A 26,152-nucleotide genomic window follows, 5' to 3' on the forward strand; every position below is an offset into this window, starting at 1 on the left:
ATTCTCTGTCTCAGAAGACTGGCTTCTATGAACTGCATCAACCAGACCTCCCAACTCCCCGACTTCTTGTTGACTTCACCCAATGCGAAGTACAGGCAGAGCAGGTGTGGAGGGAGTGCAAGGGTCCAGCCCTCCTCCCCACCCATTCGCAGTCTAGCCGCAGCTGTGCGGCACATCCTCATTAGGAGCGCCTCTCCGGTGCCCCCGCCCTCACCAAGCGCTGACAGCCATTTGGAGTAATGGCTTCCCGTGATCCAGACCTGGACTGAGCCCCACCCTAGTTGGTCCCTTAACCCTGCTCAGACCTCCAGAAAGGGCTTCTTTGTGATGCTGTCCTCAGTGAAATCTTTGAGAGGACTGTCCGTTTTCTGCCAGGGCCTGAACTGTACAGACAGAGAGGAAAGAAAAGAGACCAGAGGGTCTAGAGAGTGCACCGCTGTACCTGGATACAGCCTAACACCAGTCCCAAGCAGACGAGTGACAACAGTGTCAGAAGTCACGCCCTACTCCAGTTTCCTTCAGCAGGAGTTGGACACCTGTTACTCCAACCAAAAGAGACAATCATAGATCAAGCCTTCATGGAGAGCCCTGGATGGCCCCTCAAGAGAAAGGAAAAGGGGATGGCTTCCGTATGCGCTTAGGGTCTCAGTGCCACGCACCCGCCTCTGACAACGCTGAGCTTCTCCTCCAAGGGGCCTTACTCACCTGACGCACACCCATGCGCACGTGCCTCTGTCTCTCTCCCCCGCACCCCGTTTATCCACCTCTGTCTCATACTCATACACTCTCTCTGCCTGTCCCTCTCCTACACTCACAAAAACACATACTCTGTCTGTTTGTCTCTCTCACACTCAAATACACACACACTGTCTGTCTCTCTCACACTCACACAAACACACACACACACTGCCTGTCTCTCTTTCCACATACACACAGACACACACCCTGTGTATGTCCTGTCTCTCTCTAACACACAATCTCTCTCACACATATACATTCTCTATTTCTCTCTCACTGTCTGTCTCTGGCTCTTGTCTTTTTGTCTGTCTGTCTCTCTCTCTCTCTCACACACACACACACACACACACACACACACACACACACACCCTGTCGGTCTCTGTTTCTCTCTCACACACTGTCTCTCTTACATACACGTTTTTCTCTTATCCACTATCTCTCTTACACACACACGCACACACACACACACACACACACCCCTTCCCCAAATCCTCTCTGCGAGGGGCATGACCCTTTCATTTGGCTTCCCTGGCAGCCAGCATGTAGCCACTGTCCCACATCTCCCAGTGTCCCTCACATGTCCTGTTGCTGACTGTAGTTTGCAAGCCTCTGTCTCCCCCATGTCTGTTAGTCCGTGAGCTCCTTGAAGGAAAGGTTGTCTACTTTGTCTTCATGTGTTCAGTTCCAAGCATAATGGTTCTCATGTAGCTGCTCAATAAATGTGTTTGAGTGTTCGTGAACCTAGTGGCTCCTAGGCAAAGGGGACAGCTTTGCTCCTCCTTCTAATTTGCTGCCTGTGGAATGTGGGCTCTCAGGTCTCAGAGTGGTTCAGCCCTGTCCTGACACCCCAAGGGTAGGGCCACGTCAACTCCTGAGGCAGCCTCCTCCGCCTTGAGTCTGCTTGACTGGTCAGAATCCCACAACCAGTCCCAAGCCTATCTCCACGCACAGCAAGCCTAAGGCTGCTAGCCAAGGCTGCCTTCAAGCTTTCCCACAGAGGGAGGGATCTTTCCTCCGCTACTTGAGGTTGACCAAGCTTGCACCCAGCAGTCTCCACCTCATCACTTGCCTGGCCTCTTTGTCTTTCTATGCTGAAATTACAATAGGCATTATTTATCTTCTTCAGGACCACGTGTCCCCCAGGAGGAAGGATGCTCCCCGAAGCTGGAACATGTCCTGTTTTGTGCACACTGGGTGGCACACAATAAATGATATACCCTATCTCCTCTCCTTTCCTGTCCTTCCCCCAAGTCCCTTCCTAGTTTTCTCTAAGCCATTTTCTCCCACTTTTCTTAGGATACTTCAGTTACCCATTGGTATAGAACAGGCCAATCCAAAACCCAGTGCAAAGCTTGTCTCTCCTCACTCAGAAAAAGCAGAGGTGGCCTGGAGAACAGGCGGCACACACCCAAAGAGCTGCTCGTTCATAGCCGGTATTCGATGCGGCTGTGGGCTGGGATCTGAGCTGACGCTATGCCTAGGACATCTATGTGGGCTCTCCATGTCACCTGGGTTCCCTTACTACATGGTAGCTAAGTCACAGTGACAAGCTTCCCAGGAGAAAGAAGGCACCAGGCAGAAGCTCTACTGTACTCAATGGCCCTGACTCCAAAGTTACACAGCATAGCTTCTGCCATAGTTTGTTCGCGATCGTCATAGTGAGTCACAGGAGGATCCATATTCAAGCAGAGAGAACTCGGACTCTGCGTTTGGATGAGAAGAGTAGCAAAAAACTTGTGGACATGTTTTAAGTCACATAGGACATAATTCAGTTTTTATGTGTTCTGTTGCTCTGTTCTTGCTTTTTATGCATTAGGTGAACGCACACTTACTGACACCTCCTATTTGTGTGTGCAAGGATGTCACAGCTGGGAGAGAGCCCCACCTGCAAGGGCTCACAGAGCTTCGGGTATCCAGCAAAATAAGTGGAACGTGCCCCAGAAGAGGGAAGCAGAGGCACCTCTAGTGGGGTCCACAGAGCCCCAACTCCACCAGTTTGGAGAGAGGGAGGAAGGCTTCCAGGCAGAGATGATCACAGAGGTGAATGATGAAGAACAACTTAGGGGGGCTGGGGATTTAGCTCAGCGGCAAAAGTGCCTGCCTGGCAAGCGCAAGGTCGTGAGTTCGGTTCCCGGTACCGGAGAAAAAAACAAACAAACAAACAAACAAAAAGAACAACTTAGGGCTAACCCAGAAAAGACAAGAGGGGAACACATGCAACACCAGCACAGCAAGCAGGTACAGCCCAGATCTTCTGGGCCGGCAGGGTCAGGGGACCTCCGTGTGTAAGAAGAAAGCGGGTGCCCAGGGTGTGCACAGCTGTGTAGCCTCGTGCCCACAGGCACAAGTGTGTACACGTGTGCCTGTGTGCAGCGGGGGAGGACTGTGCTGCCAGACCGAAGGAGGAAAACAGGAGGAGTTAGACAGCGAAGGGTCTTGCACTGATCCTGAAGGGAGCTAGCACGGCCACACACGGGCGGTGGTCGGGGAAACCCGAGTACCAAGCTGTGGTCTGATACCCACAGTACGTTCTGAGCAGCGTCTTCGCAGCCCCCAACATGCCCCCCAAACTCAGTGGATGATCTGATGACAATGACACCCCACTCCTTGCCCCCAAAGTGTACCGTTGGCACCCTGTCACCCAAGACCACTTGCACACATTGCCAAGGGGGCCAAGACCACCTCTGGATCAGCTTCCTGGTCCTGCGGCTATGGCCTCTGGAACAGACAGCCCAGGAAGGGCCAGCACAGAGTTTAGGAGCAAGAGCTCCTGTAAAACCACCTGGAATGAGCCCCTTTCCCCTCCTCCCAGCTCACCTCCCAGCTAGTCTTAGCACCAGTGAGAAAGACAAGGGCAGAGGTCCTGTGTTGATGTGCTGGAAAAACAGCAAGGGGAAAACAACAGAACAATTAACTGCAGGGCCCAGCTGCGTCTCACAGATAAGCCATTCTCCCTGCTGCTACTGTCAATGAAGTTGCTTGCAATTATTCCCATCTGCCTGCTCCGCCCTCTCCACGGTCAGACCCTGAGGTTGGCCACTGTCCACTGAGGCTAGGAGGCTGAAGGGTCTCTTTTCTCCCAAGCCTCTCCCACACTCAGAGCTGAGGCTCATTCTAGGATCTTCCTCTGAAGTCTGCACCCGGCCAGGAGGAGAGCTGCAGCCAGCACTCAGGAAACGTCAAGGGCCCACAAGGGCCCTGAGGCAGGCAAGGCGGGGTTTGCAGGGAAGATGCTGGGGAGGCACCCAGAGGTGACCACTTCTCACTGTCCCTTCTTCTGGAAGGGGGGTGATAGAGGAAGCCCCAGGAAACTGCACAGTGTCCTGACCACCTAGGTCCAAGCACCATTGTCACACTGCAACCACATAAGCCCCACAGCTCACCAAAGCCAAAGGACACACTAAAAAAGAAACCATAATCCCCACCATGCGGGATCCATAGGACAGGCAATTGCAAACAGAAAAATGCAAGTGGGGAAGCACAAAGGCTTTCCTCCAGCTGCAGAACAGGTGAGGAGGCTCTGCAGAGAAAGAAGGCCCGGCCTTAGGGACCCAAGTGTCGACCCCCCAAGAAGGGGACTGTCTGATACCCTGGATGGCAACCGGCAGGCAAGGAGTAAACATCGCATGGTTAATAAGTGTTCCCTGATTTAACTCACAAATAGGCAACATTAAATGAAAAAGGCGCTGAACCCAAAGGGCAGGACTCGGAAGTTTCACGCGTTGGTCTGAGTCTCAGCTCCGAGCTAGGTAACCTCCATCAGCCTCAGCCGCCTCCCTTCCAAAGAGGGAGAAGGAATGCTTGGTCACTAAGGGTGAGGGGATGCGTACATGTGGCAAATGCTCAGTGAGTGGATGGGAGCACAGGCGGGTCCTGGCGCTAGTGCTGCCAGGCTGTGGGGTTCCTGGAAAGTCTCAGCCTCCCTAAGCACTGTCGCCAGTTCTGCTTCTAATGTGTGAACAGGTCCAGACCATAGATAAGCCTGATCCTCGCTGGCTCCCGGAAGCTCAAAGGGCCCCAGAGTAAGTCCCAGAGACCTCAGAAACTAATGCCAAGCTACAGCCCCCCTCTCTCGACCCCTGCTCCTGGCCACCTGCCTCCACCCATTCCTCCGCTCATTATCACCTCCACTGGGGGAGGGAGAAGCAGAGCAAGGAGGCTAAATTCAAATTGGTCATTTTGTCACTTGCTGCCAGAAAGCAGGAGGGGAGAGATGAGAGACGCAGGGCCTCAGGTGCAATCTGCAGGCTGAAATGAGCCCTGGTAATTCTCAGGAAATCTCCTATATTTTTCCACGTTGGCCCAGTTCTGCTACACGGAACTCTGAAGGAACTTTCCATAAGCCGCCTCCTTAAGCAGCTGCTAATGGTGTTGTCTGCAGGTGCTGGGATTTCACCTGACCTGGAGGAACATCTGTACTTGCAACAGAGGGGGGCAGGACCTTCTCCTTCATCATCTTTTGTCCCCTTTAGCAAGTGCATCATTCTGACACTCACACCACCATCAGGGTCATTACACTGTGCGGTAGGCCCCAGATCGTCAGCTCAGGGCGCCCTCCCACAGCTAAAGCTCCACAGCACTTGCTGGAAAACAGGTGAACAGGTGAATAAGATGCTTGCCTTGCCCGGAACACCACGGCATCATGAATGAGCCCATTTGCCAGGCTGTGGCGATGAATCCTTCTCATTCACAGAGCTCAACCAGCTGCACAGAGTCACCTGGCAGCTGAGTCCGTATGGGGCCAGTGGGAAGTTTCTAGAGCAGGGCCTTCCTCACGGGCACTAGGCCAGGGCCCCAAGCTGCTGACCACACAGACCTACCCCACCTCCTCAATTCACCACAGCCACCTTGGCCCAGATGGAAAATACCTACAATTGTGGATGCTGCTGCCCCATCCTGGGGGTGTCCCCACTCCAAACTCCCGCTGTCTCTATCCCAACCATCCCAACCTGACCCAATGAAAAAACAAAGTTGTGGAGAAAGTGGGGGCAGGGGTGGGAGGCAGAGGTGCGGGGCGGGGCACCAATCAGGCATCTGGCTGTTTCTTGGGTCTCAGATCAACAAGGTAGTTCTACAAGTGGTCCTGAGCTAGCTGGTCAGTGGCCCCCCTTTAAGCACAATCAAATGTTTTGACCCAAAGGCCCTGCCTATAGCAGCAATCAAAATGAAATCTGAAGAAGGAGCCAAGGAATTTCTCATGCAAAATTTTTCTTTTAAATGTGAAAGTCCTCCCAAGGTATTACTTTATTATTATAGTAATTTCCTCAGAAGGGCAGACATCCAGTGCTGTTTCTCCACCACCTTTGCAGACATGGACGTCTACTGGAAATATTCAGGTTGCTTAAATAGCCAGTGCAGAAGAGGGAGAAATAAAAAGAGCTCTTCCAGGGAATATAGACACCCATAGTTCAGGTGTAGGGATGTGCTCTATACAGGTGGGGACAGGTAAGGACCTTGTGTGCCCCCTCCACTTCCTTCAGGATGTAGAGGATTCCCAGGGCATTTCTGGGGATGCCTGTCTGCTGACTGCTTCTTTGTGAGAACTGGCCACTGCAGGGAGAAGATCAGAGACCCCAGTCCTTCTACTAGATTCCTTATGAAAATCCATGGTGCAGAGCCTACCTCCAGCCCCACGTCTGCGTGTGTATAAGGAGGTAATTGGGGTGGGAAGTAGAAGAAAGGGGAAAGAAGGGGGCAACATGGAAACCACTGCCTGACCTTTAAGTGGTGTGACATTTCACTCATCTCTCCCCAGTGACCATGGAAACCTGAGGCCCACTAGCCAATCAAGTGTATGGCTGGTGGCTGAATCACATCAGAACTCTTCCCACCTGTGGCTTCAGGCTGATATAAAATTCCCTTCGTGAAAAGTCTACCAGTGTGATGAAGGGTGGTGCATGATTAGGAACATAGACTCTAGAACCTGACTGCCTGGGTTCAAATCTGGGCTCAGCCACTTACCCCTGTGTGACCTTATCAAATAACTGCTGTGTCCCTCATCTTCTCATCTGAAAAAATGGGACAGGGCCTGATAATAGCAGCTACCTCACAGGGCTGTTATAAGAATTAAGTAAATTACTTTACGTAAAACATCTAGAAAACTATCAGCAACAGATTCCAAATATACTGGTGCCAAGCTGTCTATATCTTAATCATCAGGGTCCCTGGATAAAATTCAGATTCCCAGGCCACTCAGAGTGAAGTGAGACCTGCCAGAATTGCTTAAGAAAGTCTGTTTTACACTACTCTCCTGGACAGCATTTCCAGGAAGCACCTTGTCTTGGTTACTTTTTTTCTCGCTGCTGGGACAAAATATCTGATGCCCAAATTTAAGGAAGAAAAGGTTTATTTCGCTTACAGTTTGTGGAGGTTTCAGTCCGTATTTGGCAGATTATAAGGCAGAGTGGCACATGGCGGAGAGCTACAGCTCGTGTCCGCAGAACACAGCAAAAGCAACCACCACACACACCAGGGCGGAATGGGGGAGGAATGGCCTCAAGCAGCTTCTTCCTTTCCCTTACATATGCAAACTATCCACCCCAGGGTGGGTGTAGCTCTCACACCCATCAAACTCTAAAAGCCTGCCCCATGGCCACTTGAGGCTTTGGGGGGACACACAGATTCAAACCATAACACACCTTCAGTGAGATCTCCTGGGAGGTCAATCATTAAACGTGCACATTTTCAGGGTCCATCCAGACCTGCTAAACTTTTGGGGTCAAATCCCAGGAGTCTGTAGTAAGCTGCCTGGATGCACAGACCGACCTTCCCCTCTTCCAAACTTCAAAATTGCCTCTATCCCTCAGGCAGGCTGGGAAAAACACACTATGCTCCTTAATGTCAGTGCTACTAATGGCTCTTAAAAATTAACTATAAATGATTTTTAATTACATACATATGAATCTTTAATTTTAATAGCATCTCCTTGCTTTTAACCTAGTATGGAGCATGTCCTCATAATGAGTGTTACTTTCCTCACGTCTAAGGTTAGAATAGGCAGGCAGAGCAAGACACTACAGCAGATGGACTGGATGATTTTCCCGGAATGATTGAGTTGGCAGACAAGAAGCCAGGTAGAGTACACGGGCTTTATGATCCTGTGACCTGTCTCTTGTGTCACGTCAGTTACAGACCCATCCTTAGCCAGACCCCATTCCTGAGTCAGCATCTCTTTCCAGGGCCCCAAATGCATGAACTTTATTGAAGCACGTAGAGAAGGTGGTTTCTGGTAAACAGAATGTCCCCAACCTACACCTAGAGTAAAGGGCCATATGGTTCTTGCATTTCCTGGCACCACCCTTCTTCTTTGGTCCAATTTGTGCAATCAAAATTACTTCCTGGTGATCAGAATTAAATAAGGGGCCCTAGCATGCCTCCACCTCAAACGTTTTCCCCAAGCTACGTCTTGGTAGGTAGGATCCATCCTTTTTGAGGAGTCATAGCAGGGGCTCTCAGTTCTGGGTCCACGTTTGCACAGATTGACCACAGGTAGGAGGGGCTGGAGCAGAATTCTCCAAAGCTTGCCAGGCCCTCCCCATGCCTGGGGCATCACCAGCTGCTAGCAGCTCTGTTCCACCAACCCAGAAGGTCCAGTCTGGGGCTAGGGCTTGCTGGAGCGCTATAGCTGTGTGCATTGCCAGGGCTTTTTTCCCTACCTCACCAGTGTTACCCTCATGTGGGGGCTCCTCCACAAACACTGAGCAACAGTGATCTCTCCAAAATGTGCAGAAAATACGATCAGCTGATAGACACTATTTTCTCAAATGCATTGTTCTTCCCCAAACTTCTTTTCAGGGCTGGAGAATGACCCAGAGTCTGGAGCCTTGCACTGCACCATCACTGAGCCACACCTCAACTCCCTTTCCCAGACACTTTAGAAAATCTTCAGTAGCTGCTACTGCTTATAGACTTGAGCATGATTATGGACACCCAAAACAGATGTGCACACAGCAAACTGTCACAAAAGATACAGAAACAACAAATCACTCCCCAGCCTAGTCGCCTGTCATAACACGGGGTCTTAGATTGGGTTTTTTGATCTCCACCTGTCGTGGAGACTTAGTGCCTAAAATGTGTACAATGCAATTCAGTGCTCCAGCATTTCAAGGTGAGGTGTGCCACAAAGGGCCACCATGACATCAGTCCTCGACTCCTGCACCACACTGAGAACTCTGGTGAGCACCCGCCACTTGTCAAGCACCAAGAAATCTGCCACAAGCACCTGTGAACACTCGAGGGTGCCCAGCCTTGCAGTACTTCACTAGGCCACACCAGAGAGTAGGCCTCCTGGGGGTCCTGATCAGCCAGGGTCCCACGGCCAGGCTATCTTCAGGTGTGTGGTAGCCCCGTGGCCACCCGTTAGCCACAGAGGGAGGCTGGGAGGATGCTACAGGCAGTTAGCAATTGCTGCCCCACAGAGCCTAGCTGATGTGCTTGGTCCAGGGACGCCTGCGTGGTGGGTGGGCATGTGCTGCAAATCCAACATGTGCAACCCCAGGTCTCCAGATCCTACCCTTGGGTACAAACCAAGAGGCAGCTCAGGGGATTAAGCACTTGCCTTTGTATCACAAATGCCTGCATCCCCTTAGCAGGACTTGCTCAGGGCTGGTGTAAAAAGACACTGGTTTGAAGAAGCAGTTGTTTGTCAGAAGGCAGAAGAAAGAGGCCTGGGTTTGGGTCCAGAAGGTCAGAGGACATCACATCCCTGCCTCTGCAGCCCACCTTGTCCCTCTATGAGAGTAGACTCAAAAGCCCCCTAAAGCCTCTCCCCTGCAGTGCCTTCTCTCCCCTCACAAAGCAGAAGGGCCAGAAATGCAGGGGGTAGGGGGAAAAGAAGGAAGGGGAGCTCTCTTTTAGCCGGCTGCCCTCAGCCACCTGGGGCCAATCAGCTTCCAGTCTGATGCCTTGCAAATTAGAGCCCCTTCTCTCCCACCTCTTTGGCCACCTGCCAGCCCTGCCCTCTTTCTTTCCCTGGGCTTAGGATATGTGGAGCTCTGGACCCACCCTTCCCCTTCTTCCACTCCCTTTCTCCCTCCTTCCTTCCTTCTTTTCTCCCTTCCTCCCTCCTTCCCTTCCATTCTCTTATCCGTCCTCCCTCCCTCCCTTCCTTCCTTCCTCAGGCACAGGTCACATAAGGCCTTGGTTTCCTCTGGCCACAGCTCCCCCCACCAGGCTCCGGACTGCCACTGGTCCTTTGTCCCTGCTCTGGCCTGAGCTGACATCTACCGGGTCTCAGAGCCACTTGCCTTAGGTGACAAGATCCCGCGGAGGGCCCAGGGAATTGGCTGAAACCATCCCGAGAGACACCCCTAGGCCACAGCACAGTTTGGGAGGGCCCTGCTATCTGTGCAGGCAGCTCATTGATTCACTTTTCTGATAATTATTCCTCACTCATCACACACCAAATGACGCTGGCCTCAGCCCAGCCAGGCGGGAGGGAAGGTGGCTCTGTGTGTGGGGAGTAGAGAATGAACCTGCCAGAAAGGAGGGAGTGAGTGGTGTGTACTATCCCTGCGCACTGAGCAGGGACGCGCGGCTGCTTTAATATTCTGCTGAATGTGGTATTTCTTTTAACCCTTGCTGGAGAGATTTTCAGCTCACAGACTGAAGCTCCTTCTTGCCAGGCAAAGTTTCCCAGATGCACGGGCCGAAGAGCCGTAACTCTAAGGTGAGCAGCACCAACAGGCCGGGCTACACAGCTCTGTCTACCAGGCTCAGCGCTGGCACAATGGCACCCACGAGCGGCTTCAGCCAAGCAGACCTACTGGCTAGCCAAAAAGCGGGGTCTGGAGAGGAAACTGCGTCCTGTGCTTGGTTTATTCCCAGGCATTGACTCTTTAAACTACGCATCTCGTTCGCATGTGAGCCTGGCTTCAGCACTGAGTCCCTATGGATGGAGGGAGCGTGCGTGAGTGCATCTGCCCTCGCGGACCCACTCCCCGACCCTCTGGGCACTCAAAGTCCAGCCCACCCAGCCTCGACCCCAGGGCCTCCGCCCCAGCGCTACAATGTAGCGTGCCACCCTCGAGGGTTGCAAGGGAGCTCACAAGGCTTTGTTGCCGGTGGAGGGTACACAGCTCCGTGCTTTCCCTTCTATTTCAACTGCTTCCTCACGTGTTTCTCAGTAAGTCAAACCCAAGCTCACCTTCCACGGGCTGCTGATCATACCCTTTGTGTCTCCCGTCCCCTGCGTGTTCCAAAAGGCAACCCCGACGCCCCACAAAGACCAGCATCCTGACAGGGCAGTGGAGGGGGAGGCAGACAAAAGCCCACCTTCACAAAAGCAAGTGAGAGCTTTCTAGGCATGGATCACCGCTCGCCCTGGCCTCCCCCCAGAACCAGGAGGGAGTGGTGGTCTCTCCCGAAGGCCAGGGCACCTTAGCAGCACCTCTAGGCCCCAGTTCCGCTTTGAGAGGGGCAGTGTTTTCCGAGGCGCCGGGGCTTGAACCACAGTATTTGGAGTTTCCACTAGGTATCGAGCCACAGTTTTGTTGGGAAAGGACATCCCAGTGAAGCAAGTCCCCAGATGGGAACGCAGCGTGCGGAGAGCCAGAGCGGCGTCCCTTTAGCCGGGGTCTCCTCGGAGCCCGCCCCGCGCGGGAGACCGAGAAACCCGGGCGAGGCGGGCTGCTGGGCGCATCACCCCCAGAGGCTGCCTTCCCCGAAACTCAAACTCCGCTCCCCGAACGCGGCCACCACTCCGCCGCGAGAACAGGGGCGGGGGAGGGAGCGGAGGCGGGAGCCAGGCAGGGATTTCCCACCGGGATTCGCGGGGCGCGAGCGCCCAGGCCCTCCGAGTGCCTGGCGGGTGTCCGCGGAGCGCGCTTTTCAGGCCACCAGCTGGAGGCAAAGCCCAGGCTGAACCGGCAGGGACAGTGTCGCTGCCCACCGGCTCCCAGCCGCCCAGTCCTCTCTCCCGGACCGGGGTAGGGTGGGCGAGTTTACGCCGGACCCGCGCTCGCTCCCGTCCACCCTGGATCCGATGCGAAAAAGATGTGCACCTCGCCCCGACTGACCCCGAAAGACGCATCCCCAGAAGACGCCGGACCACCAGACTACTCCCCAGGGTGCAACCCCAAAACTCCCCAGCCCCTCTGCTTCGGCGGCCCTCGCGGGGTGCCCGGGCAGAGCCTCCCTGGCGGCGCGCTCGCCGGCCGAGCCTAGCGTCCCGGAGCCCTGGACAGCGAGAGGGCAGGGGAGGGTGGCGCGCGGCCGTTGAGGCGCGTCGGGCCGGGATGGGGAGGCGAGGCAGGGGTGAGCCTACTCCGGGAGCCTGCTGGCCCGCGGCGCCCCTTCTTCCCCAAGCCCAGCTCCGCCCGGAGCCACGGAGCCTGCACCGCAATGCAGCGGGACCCGCGCCCCGGGAGTCCGAGAGCGGGCGTGCGCCTTGTCAGGGCGCCGAGGCGCGGAGCCGGGACTCCTCGAGCCAGGTGCGGGCAGGGAGGGTCGGCTCGGGACGCGCAGCGGGTGCCGCCCCAGCCCCGCGCTCGGCCGCGGCCGTGACTCCCGGACAGCCTTGCCCGCAGGTTTCCGGGCTGCCGGCAACGCCAAGCAGCAAGAACAGCCCCGCGAGCCGCGGAGCGCGGCGGCCCCTGGCAGCAGCCGCTAGCCGCGAACTTGTTCGGCGAAGGGTACGTTACCTTCCATCGCGGCCACCGCGGATGCCAGGAGGAGCAGCAGCAGGAGATCCAGGGCCATCGCCGGCCGGCGGCCCCCAGGCCGAGCCCGAGCCCAGGCGGCCGGGCGGGGAGGGCGCCGCGTCCAGGGGCGCCGCTGCGCTCCCCGCGGGTGGCTTCTCCGTATCCTTTCGCGCTCTCGCCGGGACCGCACTTCCAGGAGCGCGGCGTGGGCGTGGGCGTGGGCGGGAGTGTGCGCGCGTGGGGCGGTGCGGGCGCGCGGGGATGTGGGTGTGCATGTGTGTGTGTGTGTTTATGGGAGAGGTGGGTGTGTGCGTGCGTGTGTGAGAGAGAGGGCGAGGGAGAGCGAGCCTGGGAGAGCGCGCGAGAGCGTGTGCGTCCTGGTGTCACATTGCAAGCTACAGCCGAGCCTACGAGAGGATGCAGCCGGCCAGACTGAGGGGGGGAGGGAGCGGGATCCCCCACTGTCGCTCTCTCCCCACCCCTAACACCTCCTGTCCAATCAAGGAATCAAACCTGCAAAATTCTCCTGTCCAATCAGGCGCAAGCACCTCCTTACACTGGCATTGTTAGTTTAAGAAAAACTTTTGCTTGCTAGGCTGTGCAGGAGGGCTGCGGCGGCGCTAGGAGGGGTCCGGGCTCCCTCTGGTGGTGCGCTAGGAGAACCGCACCGGCCCACCCCATCTCCCCAGGCTGTGGTCCAGGATCCCCAACGAAGGAGCAAGTTGACGGCTCTTTCAGCCCTCCCGGAACTGAATGAGTTTCACTCATATCTGCCCTCTGTCTTCTCAGGACAAGGGTGTCCTGAGTCCCCTATTTAGTGTAGCTCCTCTCCATAGCACTTTGCCTTATGCTTGGGGTGGTACTTACTAATCAGTTTCATTTCTCGTGGTTCCTCTAATTAAAACAGGGTTTCTGCTCTTGTCTGTTTTGTTCTATCAAGAATGCTCCCTGACCAGGACAGTTCCTGGCCCTTGGAAGATGACGGTGTGTGTTTGCTGAATGAGCGAATGCTCATTGTAGAATGTGCTGGCCGCTGCTCCAGAGTCCACCGGGCGCCGTACATGCTTCCTGTCCAACTGCATTCTGTTCTCCTTTTCTTCCAGAAGGCTCCAGCTGCCTTTAATGCTCATTTCCCTGCGCATTCTGTGCGCATCCTCACAGGGCCCTGCCGCTAGACAGCCGCTTCCCTGGGAGCGGGGGACCCACGGTAGTCACACAGCCAGCTCTTAGAGAAAGATAGAGAGAGGGCAGAGGGATCCCAGGGCGAAGCAAGGAGAGGAGCACAGAGACTGGGCCAGGCCTGGAGGTGAGTGGAAAAGACTTGTGCAGGCAGCAGGAGGGACGCAGGGTGTCCGAAGTAGGAGCGATTGTCCAGGACTCAGCTGTATCAGCTTTGCTTTCTTTTGCTGTCTGTGAAGCTTATGAGAGTCCTAGAACAGGTGCCCACCTCGGGACTCACTCATGCCCTCCCCACCCCGCAAACTCTGGACAGTGACAGCTGGTCTGTCCCCAACCCTTTCTTAGAGCTGCGAATGGGCTAACAGTGGGGCCGACAAGGTGGCTCTCTTTTTGATGGCTCTCCTTTCCGGCCTTTGATAAATCAGCCCCTGCTTCCAAGGGTTTAGTTTCTTCTTTACTGGAACTACTCTCCCTGCTCCACAACCGGACCCATCCCCAGGTTCTGATAATTCTTTGTTTCCCAGGCCCTGACTCAGGATGCCTGCCTCTTCCTTTTCCCCTATCCTCCAGCCCACCCCATACAGAAAAGATGCCATCGACCTCCACTTCCTCATCATCTTCACCCCGACTGCCCTCTGCCCTTCCACAGCACCACATCCTGGTGTCTCTGGAGCAAGCTGATGTCGCATTTGGAAACAGCCTTGTCCTCCTAGACCTTTGACATCCTCTGCTGGTAGTGACTAGTGCTCTGGCCCCTATTTCCATAGTTCCACTTTTTCTCCTTCCGGTCCTCTCACCTCTTACTGTCTCAAGACAGATGTCCCACAAGCTCTGTCCTGCAAGTCTCCTCTCCTTGAGGCCAAGGGCAGCACCTTGACAGCTCTTCCACCTGCTTTGCCACCTTCAACCTTCCCTTGTGTTCAGCTGACGGGATGGATGCGTGGATGGATAGATGGGCGGATACAGACGGATGAGCTGCAGAATTTTTCTTCCCATTCACCGCACCAGAGTCTCTTGGGACCCTTGCCCGGCAAAGTGCCCTCGCCACATCCTCCTCCTGATGTCTGTGTTCCAAGCTCATAAGTCTGCCCTATTTCTAGCCCATACTGTCTTCCCCGGGAAACTGGAGGGTCCCTGAATAGCCACCCAGTTTTTATCCCTTTATAAGCCCTTTCAATGCTTTTTCAATCCAAACCTGATCTAGATCTTCCAGATCTGGCTGAAGGTAAAACTGGAGCCCACCAAGTGCGGAATCCAAGCAAAACCCTACCTGAGTCTTTCAGTTGGTACCAGGACAGATACAGAAGAATTGCCAACTGAGGTTTCTCAAATACCAATCCCTGAACCTTGCCTGAAAGATTTCAGATGGATGGGGATTGCGGAAGGCCCTCAGATATGAACCTATGGCCCCTTCTTCTCAATCAATTCTGTTGCCCAGTGAGACTGGGAATCCACCCTTCTTGGTCCAAGAGTTTAAAACTGCTCCGACAGCTCTTTGGGGGATACCTAGGAAGGGAAGCACCAGACAGACCAAGTAGCTTCAGACCTCACCTCTGTTCAAGCAGCTTTCTGTGTGCTTTTTTACTGAGTATCTACCTGCATCAAGTCTTGTTTCAGTGAAGTGTTGTACCACAAAAGGAGAAGGAGGGAGGGATAGGTAAAGGATTCGAGGGACACAGAGAGGGCTGCATTGGGTTGGGGAAGGGAGGATCAATTGGGAAAGATATGAGGAAAACAACGTTGCTGACTTCTGCAATATGCTGGTGGTTCTGGTAGGAAGAGTGTGGTTTGGACTACTTGATAATTCCTCTAATAATTTCATAGGGTGACTTTTCCTGAGTATGTTAAGTAGGAATTTTGCCATGGAGCAGTGAATTTTTTCTTGCAGTGGGCAATTGGTAAATATCCCTGAAAGCACTTGGTGCTGATCTTGCCCCCATAGCATCTCCTTGGTTATTTTTTCCCTCTCTTATGTCAGCTTGTTTTCTTGATTAATCACCAGGCTATTTGATATCACTAAATCACTCCTTCAAGTGACAAATGCTTGCTACCACGGGCAGCAGCTGAGGGCTCTCAGGCACCCAAGGGTGACTGAACTCTTTTGCTGAGATTCAGAGACCCTCCTGACCAGAAAGTTTGGGGGCAGCCAACCGGCTCACTCCCTACTGCTAAACAGTTTTGTGTCTAAATGGTTGAAAAGCATTTCTAGTGGAAGCAATTGCACAGCTTCTCTTGGTAATTCCACTCCTTAGAATGGCACCCTATTGGCGAGTTTAGGATGTCCATGCACCCTTCTAACCTACCTCCATCTTGTTATATTTTAAACCATTTTTCATTCCACTTATTAGTAAAGAGAAAGGGCAAGTAGTAATTGTCCTGAGGATGATCACCTCTATGTCTTGTACATGAGAATATATTTCCACATTTTTTCCTCTTTAAATGTTACTGTATTGCATAAATGAAATGTTTAGTTACCTACTCCATGACCCAGACTACCTTAAATTGAAAGTCACATTTTCATCAGGTAGATTTTTTAAGATTCCCTTAAAACACTTTAAAGTGCGTAACAGACAAATAACAAAAAGCTTCCTCCTTCTCTTTTGTTCTTTATTTCAACATTTATTCAGCAGCATTTCTGTGTTAGTTGCCTGCAAACTTGTGGGGACCCAGTGATGCCAGGAACCCAAATCCTCCCTTTAGGATTTCATGGTCTCCCTAGGAAGACAGGCAAAGAATCGAAATGGATTATGGGACTTTTTGTCCCAAATGGCCTCTGGCTATAGGCTTTCAACAAGCCTCTCTTTGTTTCTCAGGAAAATACCTCAGCAAATATAGATAGATACAAAGGCTTGCATAACAAGGTGAGCAAACACAGACAGATAACCTAATTGTTGGGGTGTAGAAGGAATTGAGAAGATTTATAAGGCAGATGAAGTTGGATAAGGAAAAACCTATCAAGCACATGTAAGACACCAAGTCTTCTTCTTGAAAGAGAAACTGCTTTAAAGAAATAGCTAGAAGGGCATGTGATCCTCTTTCTGTCTGTACCAGTCAGCTTTTCACTACTGTGACCAAGTACCTGAGAAAACCAACTAAAAAGAGAAAAGATTTATTTTGGCTGATGGTTTCAGAAGTCAGTCCAGGGCACCTAGCATCTCTGCTTTGAGGCCTGCAGCCAAGCAGAAATATCATGGCAGAGGGGCATGGCAGAGAAAAACTGCTTGCCTCATGCCAGTCAGGAAGCAGAGAGAAAGAGAACCAGAGAAGACAGGTTTGGGAGTCAGATATAGTTCCAGAGGTCACTCTGCAATGATTCATTCCTAGTAGGCCCCACCTCCTGCTTCCACATTCCTCCAGTAATGCCAGAAAACTATGATCTCACCAGTGGAGTAAATATTTATCACCACCATTGTTGCCTCAGCTTCAAACCAAACAAAGAATAGTTTCTCCCCTTCCCTTTGCCAGTGTCTTCTCATACCTAGTGTCTTGGTTACTTTCTCATTGCTGGGACAAAATACCTGATCACCACAAGTTAAAGGAGGAAAGATTTATGTTGGCTCACAGTTTGTGAAGGTTTCAGTCTATAGTCAACTGGCTCCAAGGCAGGGCAGCATGGCAGAGGGGCATGGCAGAGGAGAAAGAGTCCATGGCAGGGTAAGCAGGAAGCAGCCAGCAGCAACAGCAACAGCAGCAGGCCTTCCTTTCTCTTGTGTCCCTATCCAAGCTACAAGCTATTTGGAAGATGTCACCCATGCATAGCGTGGACTTTCTTATTATCCACACCTAGACTATGCTAAACCAATCAGTGGGCTAATTTAGTATTCACACACTCTTAATTCATATTCACACACCCTAAATCCAAACACTCTGAAAAGTTCCAGCTATGAGTGCATGAGGCTTTTGGAGAATATCTAGATATAGGCCCTAACACCCAAGAAGAGCGTTACAGTAAGAGAGGTGATAGTAAATGGATGAGCTGTTGAAGACACAATACATTCTGGAGGTAAGGAAAAGTTGAACATTTAGAATGGCAAAGTAATGACTGTGGGGACTGTTCAGACTGTTGACTAGATTTTCATGTGACACATCAACTCAGAGTGCCAGAGAAGTGGGATGATGGTTGGAGAAAGAAGCTACCTCAGTAGAGTTGGACTACCCCTCATGAAGTCTGTTGGCAAACAGAGCCTGAACATTGCTAGCCCTCCAGCTATAGGTCTCAAAAGCTGATTCATCCATCAGGCAAGTAGGCAGATGGAGGATCCATGGCCAACTTGTTCTGTCTCCTGAAGCACACTCAGAACAAGTGAACCTCTCTCTTCTCAAGGAGGAGAACAGAGAGGCCAGAACAACACAGGCACTGATAAAAAACATTGGAAAGCAAAGAGCAGAAACACCACCGCCAAAACCCAGTTGAAGATTTTTTTAATGATGCTTGGCAGAGTCTAGACACATTTTCAGGAAACTTCTTGGCATTATAAAGACTAAATTCCATGACAAAAGAACAAATTTATGAGAAAGCATGTTAAACAGGCAAGGCAACAATATGAAACAAAGAAGAAAAGGATAAAGAAGTAAGAGTACATTCAGAGAAACAAAATTGTAGGGTCAGAATTAAACTTCCACATGAATATGTTAGTAAAAGCAGACATGAACATTATGGAGGAGTAGAGATGGGTGATGAGAAGAACTACTGGAGATTCAAGAATGCACACCAAGTAGATAGGAAAGGGAAAAGTTAAGAGAAAATGCAGAAGACAGAAAATAGAGACCCAACATATGTAAAATTGTGCTAGTTGCTTGCAAACTGCTAGGGACTATAAAGTGTCCCCAAAATAATTCCTACAATGGTTTTGAGTTTCTAAAAGGCAGTCCAATACAAATAACATGAAGTAACGTCAAATCTATAAAAGAATGAAACTTTTATTAGCTGAATAAAGACCTGATGTCACATCTAGGCAATATTTTTGAACCACATAGATATTTTAAAGAATTTACATCTGTCTAGGGATACACACATGCAGACATATCTTTGAACATATATAAAAACCACTTACTTATAGGAGCATAAATATCATTAGCTTCAGAATACTCGATTACAGAAGAAAAAAGTGCAAGAGCTATAGAGTTTGAGCTCTTGGGGTTTTTAATTTTTGTTGTTGTTTTGTCTTGTTTTTGTTTCAGAATGGAATTTAAAATGGAAAATTTTTGCCAAAATAACTATATGCCTAGCAAGGCCAAAACAACAAACATTTTCAGTTCATTTTCAAATTTCTCGCAAAATTTGCAATAGTCTAGAAAAAATTACTTAAAACTCTATATTCCATTGATTTAAGATGAAATTTTGGTTCCACCAACAATATCAGTTAGAAGTCTAAAGACTTGTATACTACTTTTAATATTTTTTATATTTTTATTCATCTTATGTAACTGCAAATTTGTACCGTTTCCTGTTCCTGGTAGCCTATGGTCTATTCTATGCCATGCCATGCCATGCAACTCTGTCTCTGTCTCTCTCTGTCTCTGTCTGTCTGTCTGTCTGTCTCTCTCTCTCATTCTTTCTTTCTTGGTTCCACATATAAGCAATATCTAGGGATGTTTTTCTTCTGTCTGGCCTATTGCACTTAGCATAATATCCTCCAGATTTATTCATATTATTGTACATGGCAAGATTTCTTTTTTTAAGGCTGAAAAAAATAATTCTGGGTGTGTTCACATGTGTGTGATCATTTCTTTATTCGTTCATCCATTGATGGGCACTCTATCAGTCAGTGTTTTACTAGAAAAACAGACACAACACAAGATATAAAAATGTATAAGAAATTACAAACCAACTTACAACGGCCGCCCACAGAGTTGGATGAGGAAGAGTGCAAAGGGTGTCTGCATACTGGAGACCAGCAGTTTCAGTCCAAGGTCTAGAGTTCACTGCAGTGTCCATGCAAGTCCATATCAGGAGGCTGATGGGTCTGTCCTGGAAGGATGATGGGCCTGTGATGGAAGGCTGAAGGATCCACTGGGGAAGCCAAAGTGTTTGTACTAGAAGCCAGGAGATGACATCCAAGCTAAAGGTAAAGACTGGAGTGCCTCCAAACAGAAGCAAATCCATCCTTCCTCATTTGCTCTTTGTACTGTCCAGGAGAGGATTCGTCCTGGGGTTCATCTTCTACACCTAAGGTGTAGAATTGCTGACCTGATTTAGCTAAGTTTCTAAACTTCTCAAATTGACACAATCAACCAACCATTACAGGCACTTAAATTGTTTCTACATCTTTAACTGTTGTCAGTAGTGTTAGTATAAATTTCAGAGTGGAGCCTTCACTATAACGTGCTTATTTCATTTCCTTTACAATAAATCTGGAAGAAGAATTTCGGGTTCATACTGTAGTTTTATTTTTCTGAAGTGCAGCTGGGTGTGGTGGCACAAGCCTGTAATCCCAGCACTCAGGAGGCTGAGACAGGAGGATCACTGTGAGTTCAAGATCAGCCTGGGCTACAAAGTGACCTCAAGCCCAGCCTGAACTGTGTAGCGAGACCCTGTCTCAAAAAGACAAAAAAAAAATCTTTTTATTCTATTTTTTTGAAGTACCTCTCTACTGTTTTTCATAATTGTTGCACTAATTTACATTCCCACCAACAGGGCACCAAGGTTCTCTTTGCCCTCTATCTCTGTCATAACTAGTTGTCTCTTGTCTTTTAGTAATAGCCATCCTGATATGTGTGCGGTGATAATCTCATTGTGGTTTTGATGTGCATTTCTCTAATGATAAGCTGAGCACATTTTCATATACTTGTTGGGTGTTTTTATTCCTTTTTTGAAAAAAGAAATATTCAAGTCCTTTATTTAGTTGGGTTATTCTTGTTTTTTGTTTGTTTTTGTTTTGTTTTGTTGCTATTGAGTTGTGTAAGCTCCTTATATATTTTGGATACTAACCACTTACAGATATATGAATTGTGAATATTATCTTCCAATCCATAACCTGTCTTTTCATCTGGACATTTCCTTTTTTGTTTAAAAAAAATCTTTTAGTTTGAGATGTTGCCATTTTATTTTTGCTCTTGTTGCCTATGCTTTTGTTGATACCCAGAAAATCATTGCCAAGGAAGATCCTTGTCAAGGAGACTTTCCTTTCCATTTTCTTCTAAGAGTTTATTATTTCAGCCCTACATTTAGATTTTTAATTCATTTAGAGTTGATTCTTGTGTATGGTGTAAATAAGGGTCCAGTCTGATTCACTGACATGTGGATATCCAGTTTTTTCAACAATATTTATTGAAGAAACTATCTTTTCTCTATTGTACCTTCCTGGTGCCCCTGTCAAAAATGAGCTGCCCATACATACATACTTATTTATAGACTCCCTGTTTTGTTCTGTTGGCCTATGTGTCTGTTTTTATGGACTAAAACATAACCAGTTTCATGCCCTATTGTCTTCATTGCCCGATTTACAATATAATTTGAAATCAGGAAGTTGTGTTGCTTGCAGTTTTGTTCTTGGGATTTCTGTGGCTATTTGGGATCTTTTATGGTTCTATATGAATTTTAGAATTGTTGTTTTCTTCCTGGAATGGCTGACATTGGAATTTTGATAAAAAATTATGTTGAATCTGTATATAGTACTTGGGTATTGTGGATATGCAACAATATGAATTCTTTGAATCTGTAAACAGAATATCTTCCCATTATTTGTGTCTTTTTCATTTCACTCATTAATATTTTATAGTACTTGGCACACAGATCTTTCATCTCTAGAATTAAATTTAATCCTAAATATTTTTTAGACCTTTGTAAAGGCAATTATTTTCTTGATTTCTAGATAAGTTATTATTAGTGTGAAGAAATGCAACTGATTTTTGATGTTGATTGAAATAAAATAGAAAAATAGTCTCAAAGAATATACATATCATTAAAAGTCTAATTACTGAAATCTACAGTTCAAATTACATTCATTCAGACCCAACAGAAGAGCAATGGAGGAGGAGAGCAGCACCTTGTACAAGCCTTGTTTGTGTGCGAGAGGCTAAGTAGCTATTTTTCCCACTCTTGAAACTTGTCAAATACTAAAATTAGTTTTAAAACATAAACTTGGTTTTAAAATGGTTTAAATTCGAAAATAGTTCTCAAAAGGTAAAGGTTTCTACAAATATACTTTAAAATATATTTACCTTTGAAAATACTAGAGAAGATAAAAATATAATATCACCTTTATGTTAAAAAAGTAAAAGAATTGAAAAAAGCTTATAAAAAGAAAGTTACTGTTTAAGCAATAAAACTTATAAGAAGTTTAGAAATCACATTCAATACAAATGTGGTGTACTGAGTCTTGACTAAGAGAGAAGCAAGAAATGACAGGCTGCCTTGCAGTAATTTTTAAATGCAGAAAGCAAATAAGACTGCATATAAAAATTTAAATTGTCATATTATACATATCCTCCAATCTTATATCCAGATAAATTTTTATTCAAGACTAACAATGGAAATAATGGAGTTTTTCAAGCAAGGCTGAGAAAACTTACCACCAAGATACTGTCTCTAAGAGATTTATTAAAGGAACTATTTCAGGAATAAGGGAAATAAACTCAGAACAGAAAGTAAGAGGAAAGAAATAAGTGTAAGAAAAGAAACTGTTAAACATGTGAGTAAATCATTGGGGTTTACAAAAGCAAGAGAACAGAGCAGGAACAACATTTGATATGGAAGTTAAAAAGCTAAAAGTCCTTAAAAACCATGGTACTATTCAAAAGCAGGCAGAAATATTGACTAACTTTATACATTGTAAATTCAAGCATACTGTCTTGGTTACTTTTCTCTCATTGCTGAGACAAAATACCTCCACCCAAAATTAAGGAAGGAAAGGCTTATTTAGCTCACTGTTTGTGGAGGCTTCAGTCCACACTCAGCTGGCTCCAAGGCAGAGTGGCACATGGCAGAGGGCAATAGTTCATGGTGGTGGAAGATGGCAAAAGCAACAAGAGCAAAACGAGGAGGAGTGGCAGCAAGCAGCCTCTTTCCCTCCCTTAAATTGTACACAAAATATTCTTCCCATGGCTGTGTAGCACTCACATCCATAATCAATCAAACTCTAAAAGCCAGCCCCATTACTGCATGTGGCCTTGGGTGGACATGCAGACACAAACCATAACAAATGCTTCAAGTGTTTAAGGGTGAGCACTTCCAATATGCAATGGGAGAAATGATGAAAATTAATCAATACTTATTAATCAATTGTATCCCTTTACTTCAAAGCCATTCAATCAGAAACTAACAACAAATTTTTAAACACATGTCAAATAACCTTTAAATAAGAAACCTAATGAAAACTAAAAATACTTAAAACTGGATGATCATGAAAACACAACCTCTCAAAACTTTGGCATCCACTCAAAGTAGTATCTAAAGGAAAATTATACCTAATACTAGAATATCAGAAAAAATATTACCAAAGAAGAAAGGCAAGAAGTTAAACAACTAACTCAAGGAGTTCAAAACTATATAAGGATAAATGTTTAAAATTATAAGAATAGAAAATAGAGAAATTATCAACAAGACCACCATATCTCAAAGCTCCCTTTCTGATAAAAAAAAAGAACTAATAAAAGACAAGAGTCTTCTGACAAGATTGACCTAGTTTGTAGGTATTAGAGTGGAATATGGAATGGGACAAGACAAAAATAAATATTAGGGATGGAAAGAGGGATATACATTTAGAGTAAAACTTTAAAACATTAGAGATACTCTGAACCACTTAAATGAAATAGAAATTTCTCTTGAAAAAAGGACATATGAAATTGATTCACAAAAAATTAGAATTTTTCAGTAGATGGATTACCAGGGATGAATTTGAATCAGTAATTTAAATCTACTTCCCAAAAAAGGAAACAACGTTAAATCTAAATAGTCCATCAGTGGGTCCTACTGTTAAACACTCAAGGATATATTTCCCAGGTCATGTTTGGAAGCTAATATAACCTTTTCGGGCATGTCCCAGGGTTAGAAGAATGATCCAATTTTAGAGAAATCTACTCACCTCATTAACTGATTAAAGGACAAAATACATATGATCATCTCAAAAGACTGAGCCTAAACATTTCATAAACATTCAGAAATTTTTGGAAATTTAAGAATATTAATAAAAGAAAAATAGAAAGAAGCTTTCTTGGGACAGCATCTATCATGCTGCAAAGCAAATATTACATTTAAAAGTGAAATATTAGAAGCATTCCCTTTAAAATTGGAAAGAAAAAGATACCTACTCTCCTTGCCTCTGTTCAGCATTTTATTGAAGGTTCTAGCTAGCATGCCAAGACAGAAAAAATAAAGAGGAGAAAGGAAAGGAAAGGAAAGGAAAGGAAAGGAAAGGAAAGGAAAGGAAAGGAAAGGAAAGGAAAGGAAAGGAAAGGAAAGATTTAGAAATTTTTGGAAATTTAAGAATTTTGGAATTTAGGAAAAACACCATGTTAAGTGGCAGAAAGTAAGAAGACCTGTATAGAAAACCCAAGAGGCTGTACAGGTACACTGTTAGATTAAATTCAAGACATGAACAATTTTGCTGGTTACAAAGTCAATATATGAAAATTTATTGCAATCCAAAGTATCAAAAGTAATTAATTTTAATAATATAGCATTTTTAAATGACAGTAAAATCTTGAAAGTATTTTGGAACAAATTTAAAGAAAGATTTAAAGGCTTATATGGAAAGGTTATAAAACTTTATCAAGCAATATTTAAATAATTAAGAAAATATTCCATGCTTGTAAGTAAGAAATCTGGTAATTTTACCCAATTTTAACTATTACTTAATATGTGTACCAAAAAAACCCACAATATTTTTAAAGAATTTTACAATTTGATCATAAATCTCACAGGCAAAAGGCAAGAGTCAAAAGGCAATTTGGAGAAAGACAGGCTAAAGAGGCTTGCTTTACCAGTTATCAAAACTTAGAACTAGCAAAATTAAAACAATATGAAAGTGATGCACATATTTTAACCAAGGCATATATAGAAAATCTATGTCAAAGGAAATGCTACAAAATGGTAAGAAAGGGTAAACCATTCAACAAATGCTGCTGAGATGATTTTAAAAATAAAATTAGATTCCTCTTTTACAATAATAATCAGTTCCAGATAGACTATAAACAAATATTAAAGGAAATATAGTACGATATCTTAATGAAGTGGGGTGTTGGAAGGGGATTTCATAAATAGGATACAAAAAGCACAACTTACAAAGAAAAATAGAAATATGGTTGAGTAGGAAAAATGGAAAACTTTCCTGAAAATGATGCCATAAATATAGTTAAGACACACACTGAAAGAAATATTTGAAGAGGAAATAGCATTGGTATCTACAATATGTAAAGAATTTCCACAAACCAATAAGAAATGTTTAAAAAGTATCCACACAATTGTTTTAGCAGCTCAGTGAAATGGGAAAGATGCAGAAATCAGGATGGTCTGGGCTGGGGATTTAGCTCAGTGGCACAGCACCTGCCTGGCAAGCACAAGATCATGAGTTCAATTCCTGGTACCGGAAAAAAAAACCAAAAAAAAAGGATGGTCCGTGTGCTAAGACATCATGTAAATTTGTGAAGCATTCCATATTTTAAGCCATATACAAAAGGACAAGTTTTGTATGATCTGCTTATATGTAACAGCTAGAGCCAGCAAATTCATAGAGACGGCAAATACATTAGCAACTCCTCCAGAGACTAAGGGGAGGAAGAAACGAGAAATTACTGCTTAATGAGAGCAGTTTCTGTTTGGGGCGATGAAAGGTGTTTGGAAACAGATAGCTGTGATGATTGAGCAACACCGTGAATGTAATGAAACGCCCCTGAATTTTACATTTAAATGACTAAAATGCAAATTTTGTGTTCTATATATTTGACCACAATAAAAAAGCACCTAATATTTAAAACGGCCAATAGATTCAAGTAGGCATTTCAGATGAACTATGAATGACTTAGCAATATCTGAAAAGACACACAACCTCATCTGCAAATGCAAACAGTATTGACATAACACTGTTCACCCACTGATAGGCAAAAATGGTACAATCAGACAATAACTAGGGTTGGTGGAATATGGAGCAATAGGAGCTGTCATAAAACATTTGTGGGAGAATCATCAGGGTTCAAAGAGTTTGAGTAGGAGGACAAGTATCATTTGTGGAAGTTTAACACGTGCTTCTTCCTACATTAATTAGAGTAAACACGGGCTGCCATGATCGACATACTAAAAATAAAAAGGCTTGATAAAGAACTTCTATTTCTCTCTTGCACATCCTTTGTGAAGTTGAATAGAGCAGTGGGTAGCTTTGCCCTTCACAATCATCTGGGTACTTTGTTCCTTCCAGTTGAAGTTGAACGCAGTGAAAAACCACTGCGTTAGGGTTTTGGTTAATGGGAAGTGGGGAGGCGCAGTGGAGTAGGTGCGGCCGCTGCCTTAATCCTGTGCTCCCAAATAGCACAATGGAAAGCTGCTGCTAGACTGTGCTGGTGAGAGCTTAGTCAAGAAACCACATACTTCTGAAAGGGAGCCTGGGGAATGTGTGAAGAAGGGGAAAATTGATTTTGATGGACAACTAGCGTCTCTACTA

The 26,152-nt window shown here is 47.0% G+C and overlaps 1 protein-coding gene across 1 annotated transcript in view; it reads right to left on the bottom strand.

Moving 5' to 3' along the window:
- Positions 1 to 12,638, bottom strand: part of Ephb1 (EPH receptor B1) — a 397,616-nt gene extending 384,978 nt beyond the window's left edge. The window contains exon 1 of the mRNA XM_005406784.2: positions 12,378 to 12,638. Within this exon, the coding sequence (XP_005406841.1) occupies positions 12,378 to 12,435 (58 nt within the window). The 5' untranslated portion in view covers positions 12,436 to 12,638. The remainder of the gene's footprint in view (positions 1 to 12,377) is intronic.
- Positions 12,639 to 26,152: the final 13,514 nt, after the last annotated feature.

The sequence above is a fragment of the Chinchilla lanigera genome, unplaced genomic scaffold (assembly GCF_000276665.1).
Source record: "Chinchilla lanigera isolate Chin_1 unplaced genomic scaffold, ChiLan1.0 scaffold00100, whole genome shotgun sequence".
Taxonomy (NCBI): Eukaryota; Metazoa; Chordata; class Mammalia; order Rodentia; family Chinchillidae; genus Chinchilla; species Chinchilla lanigera.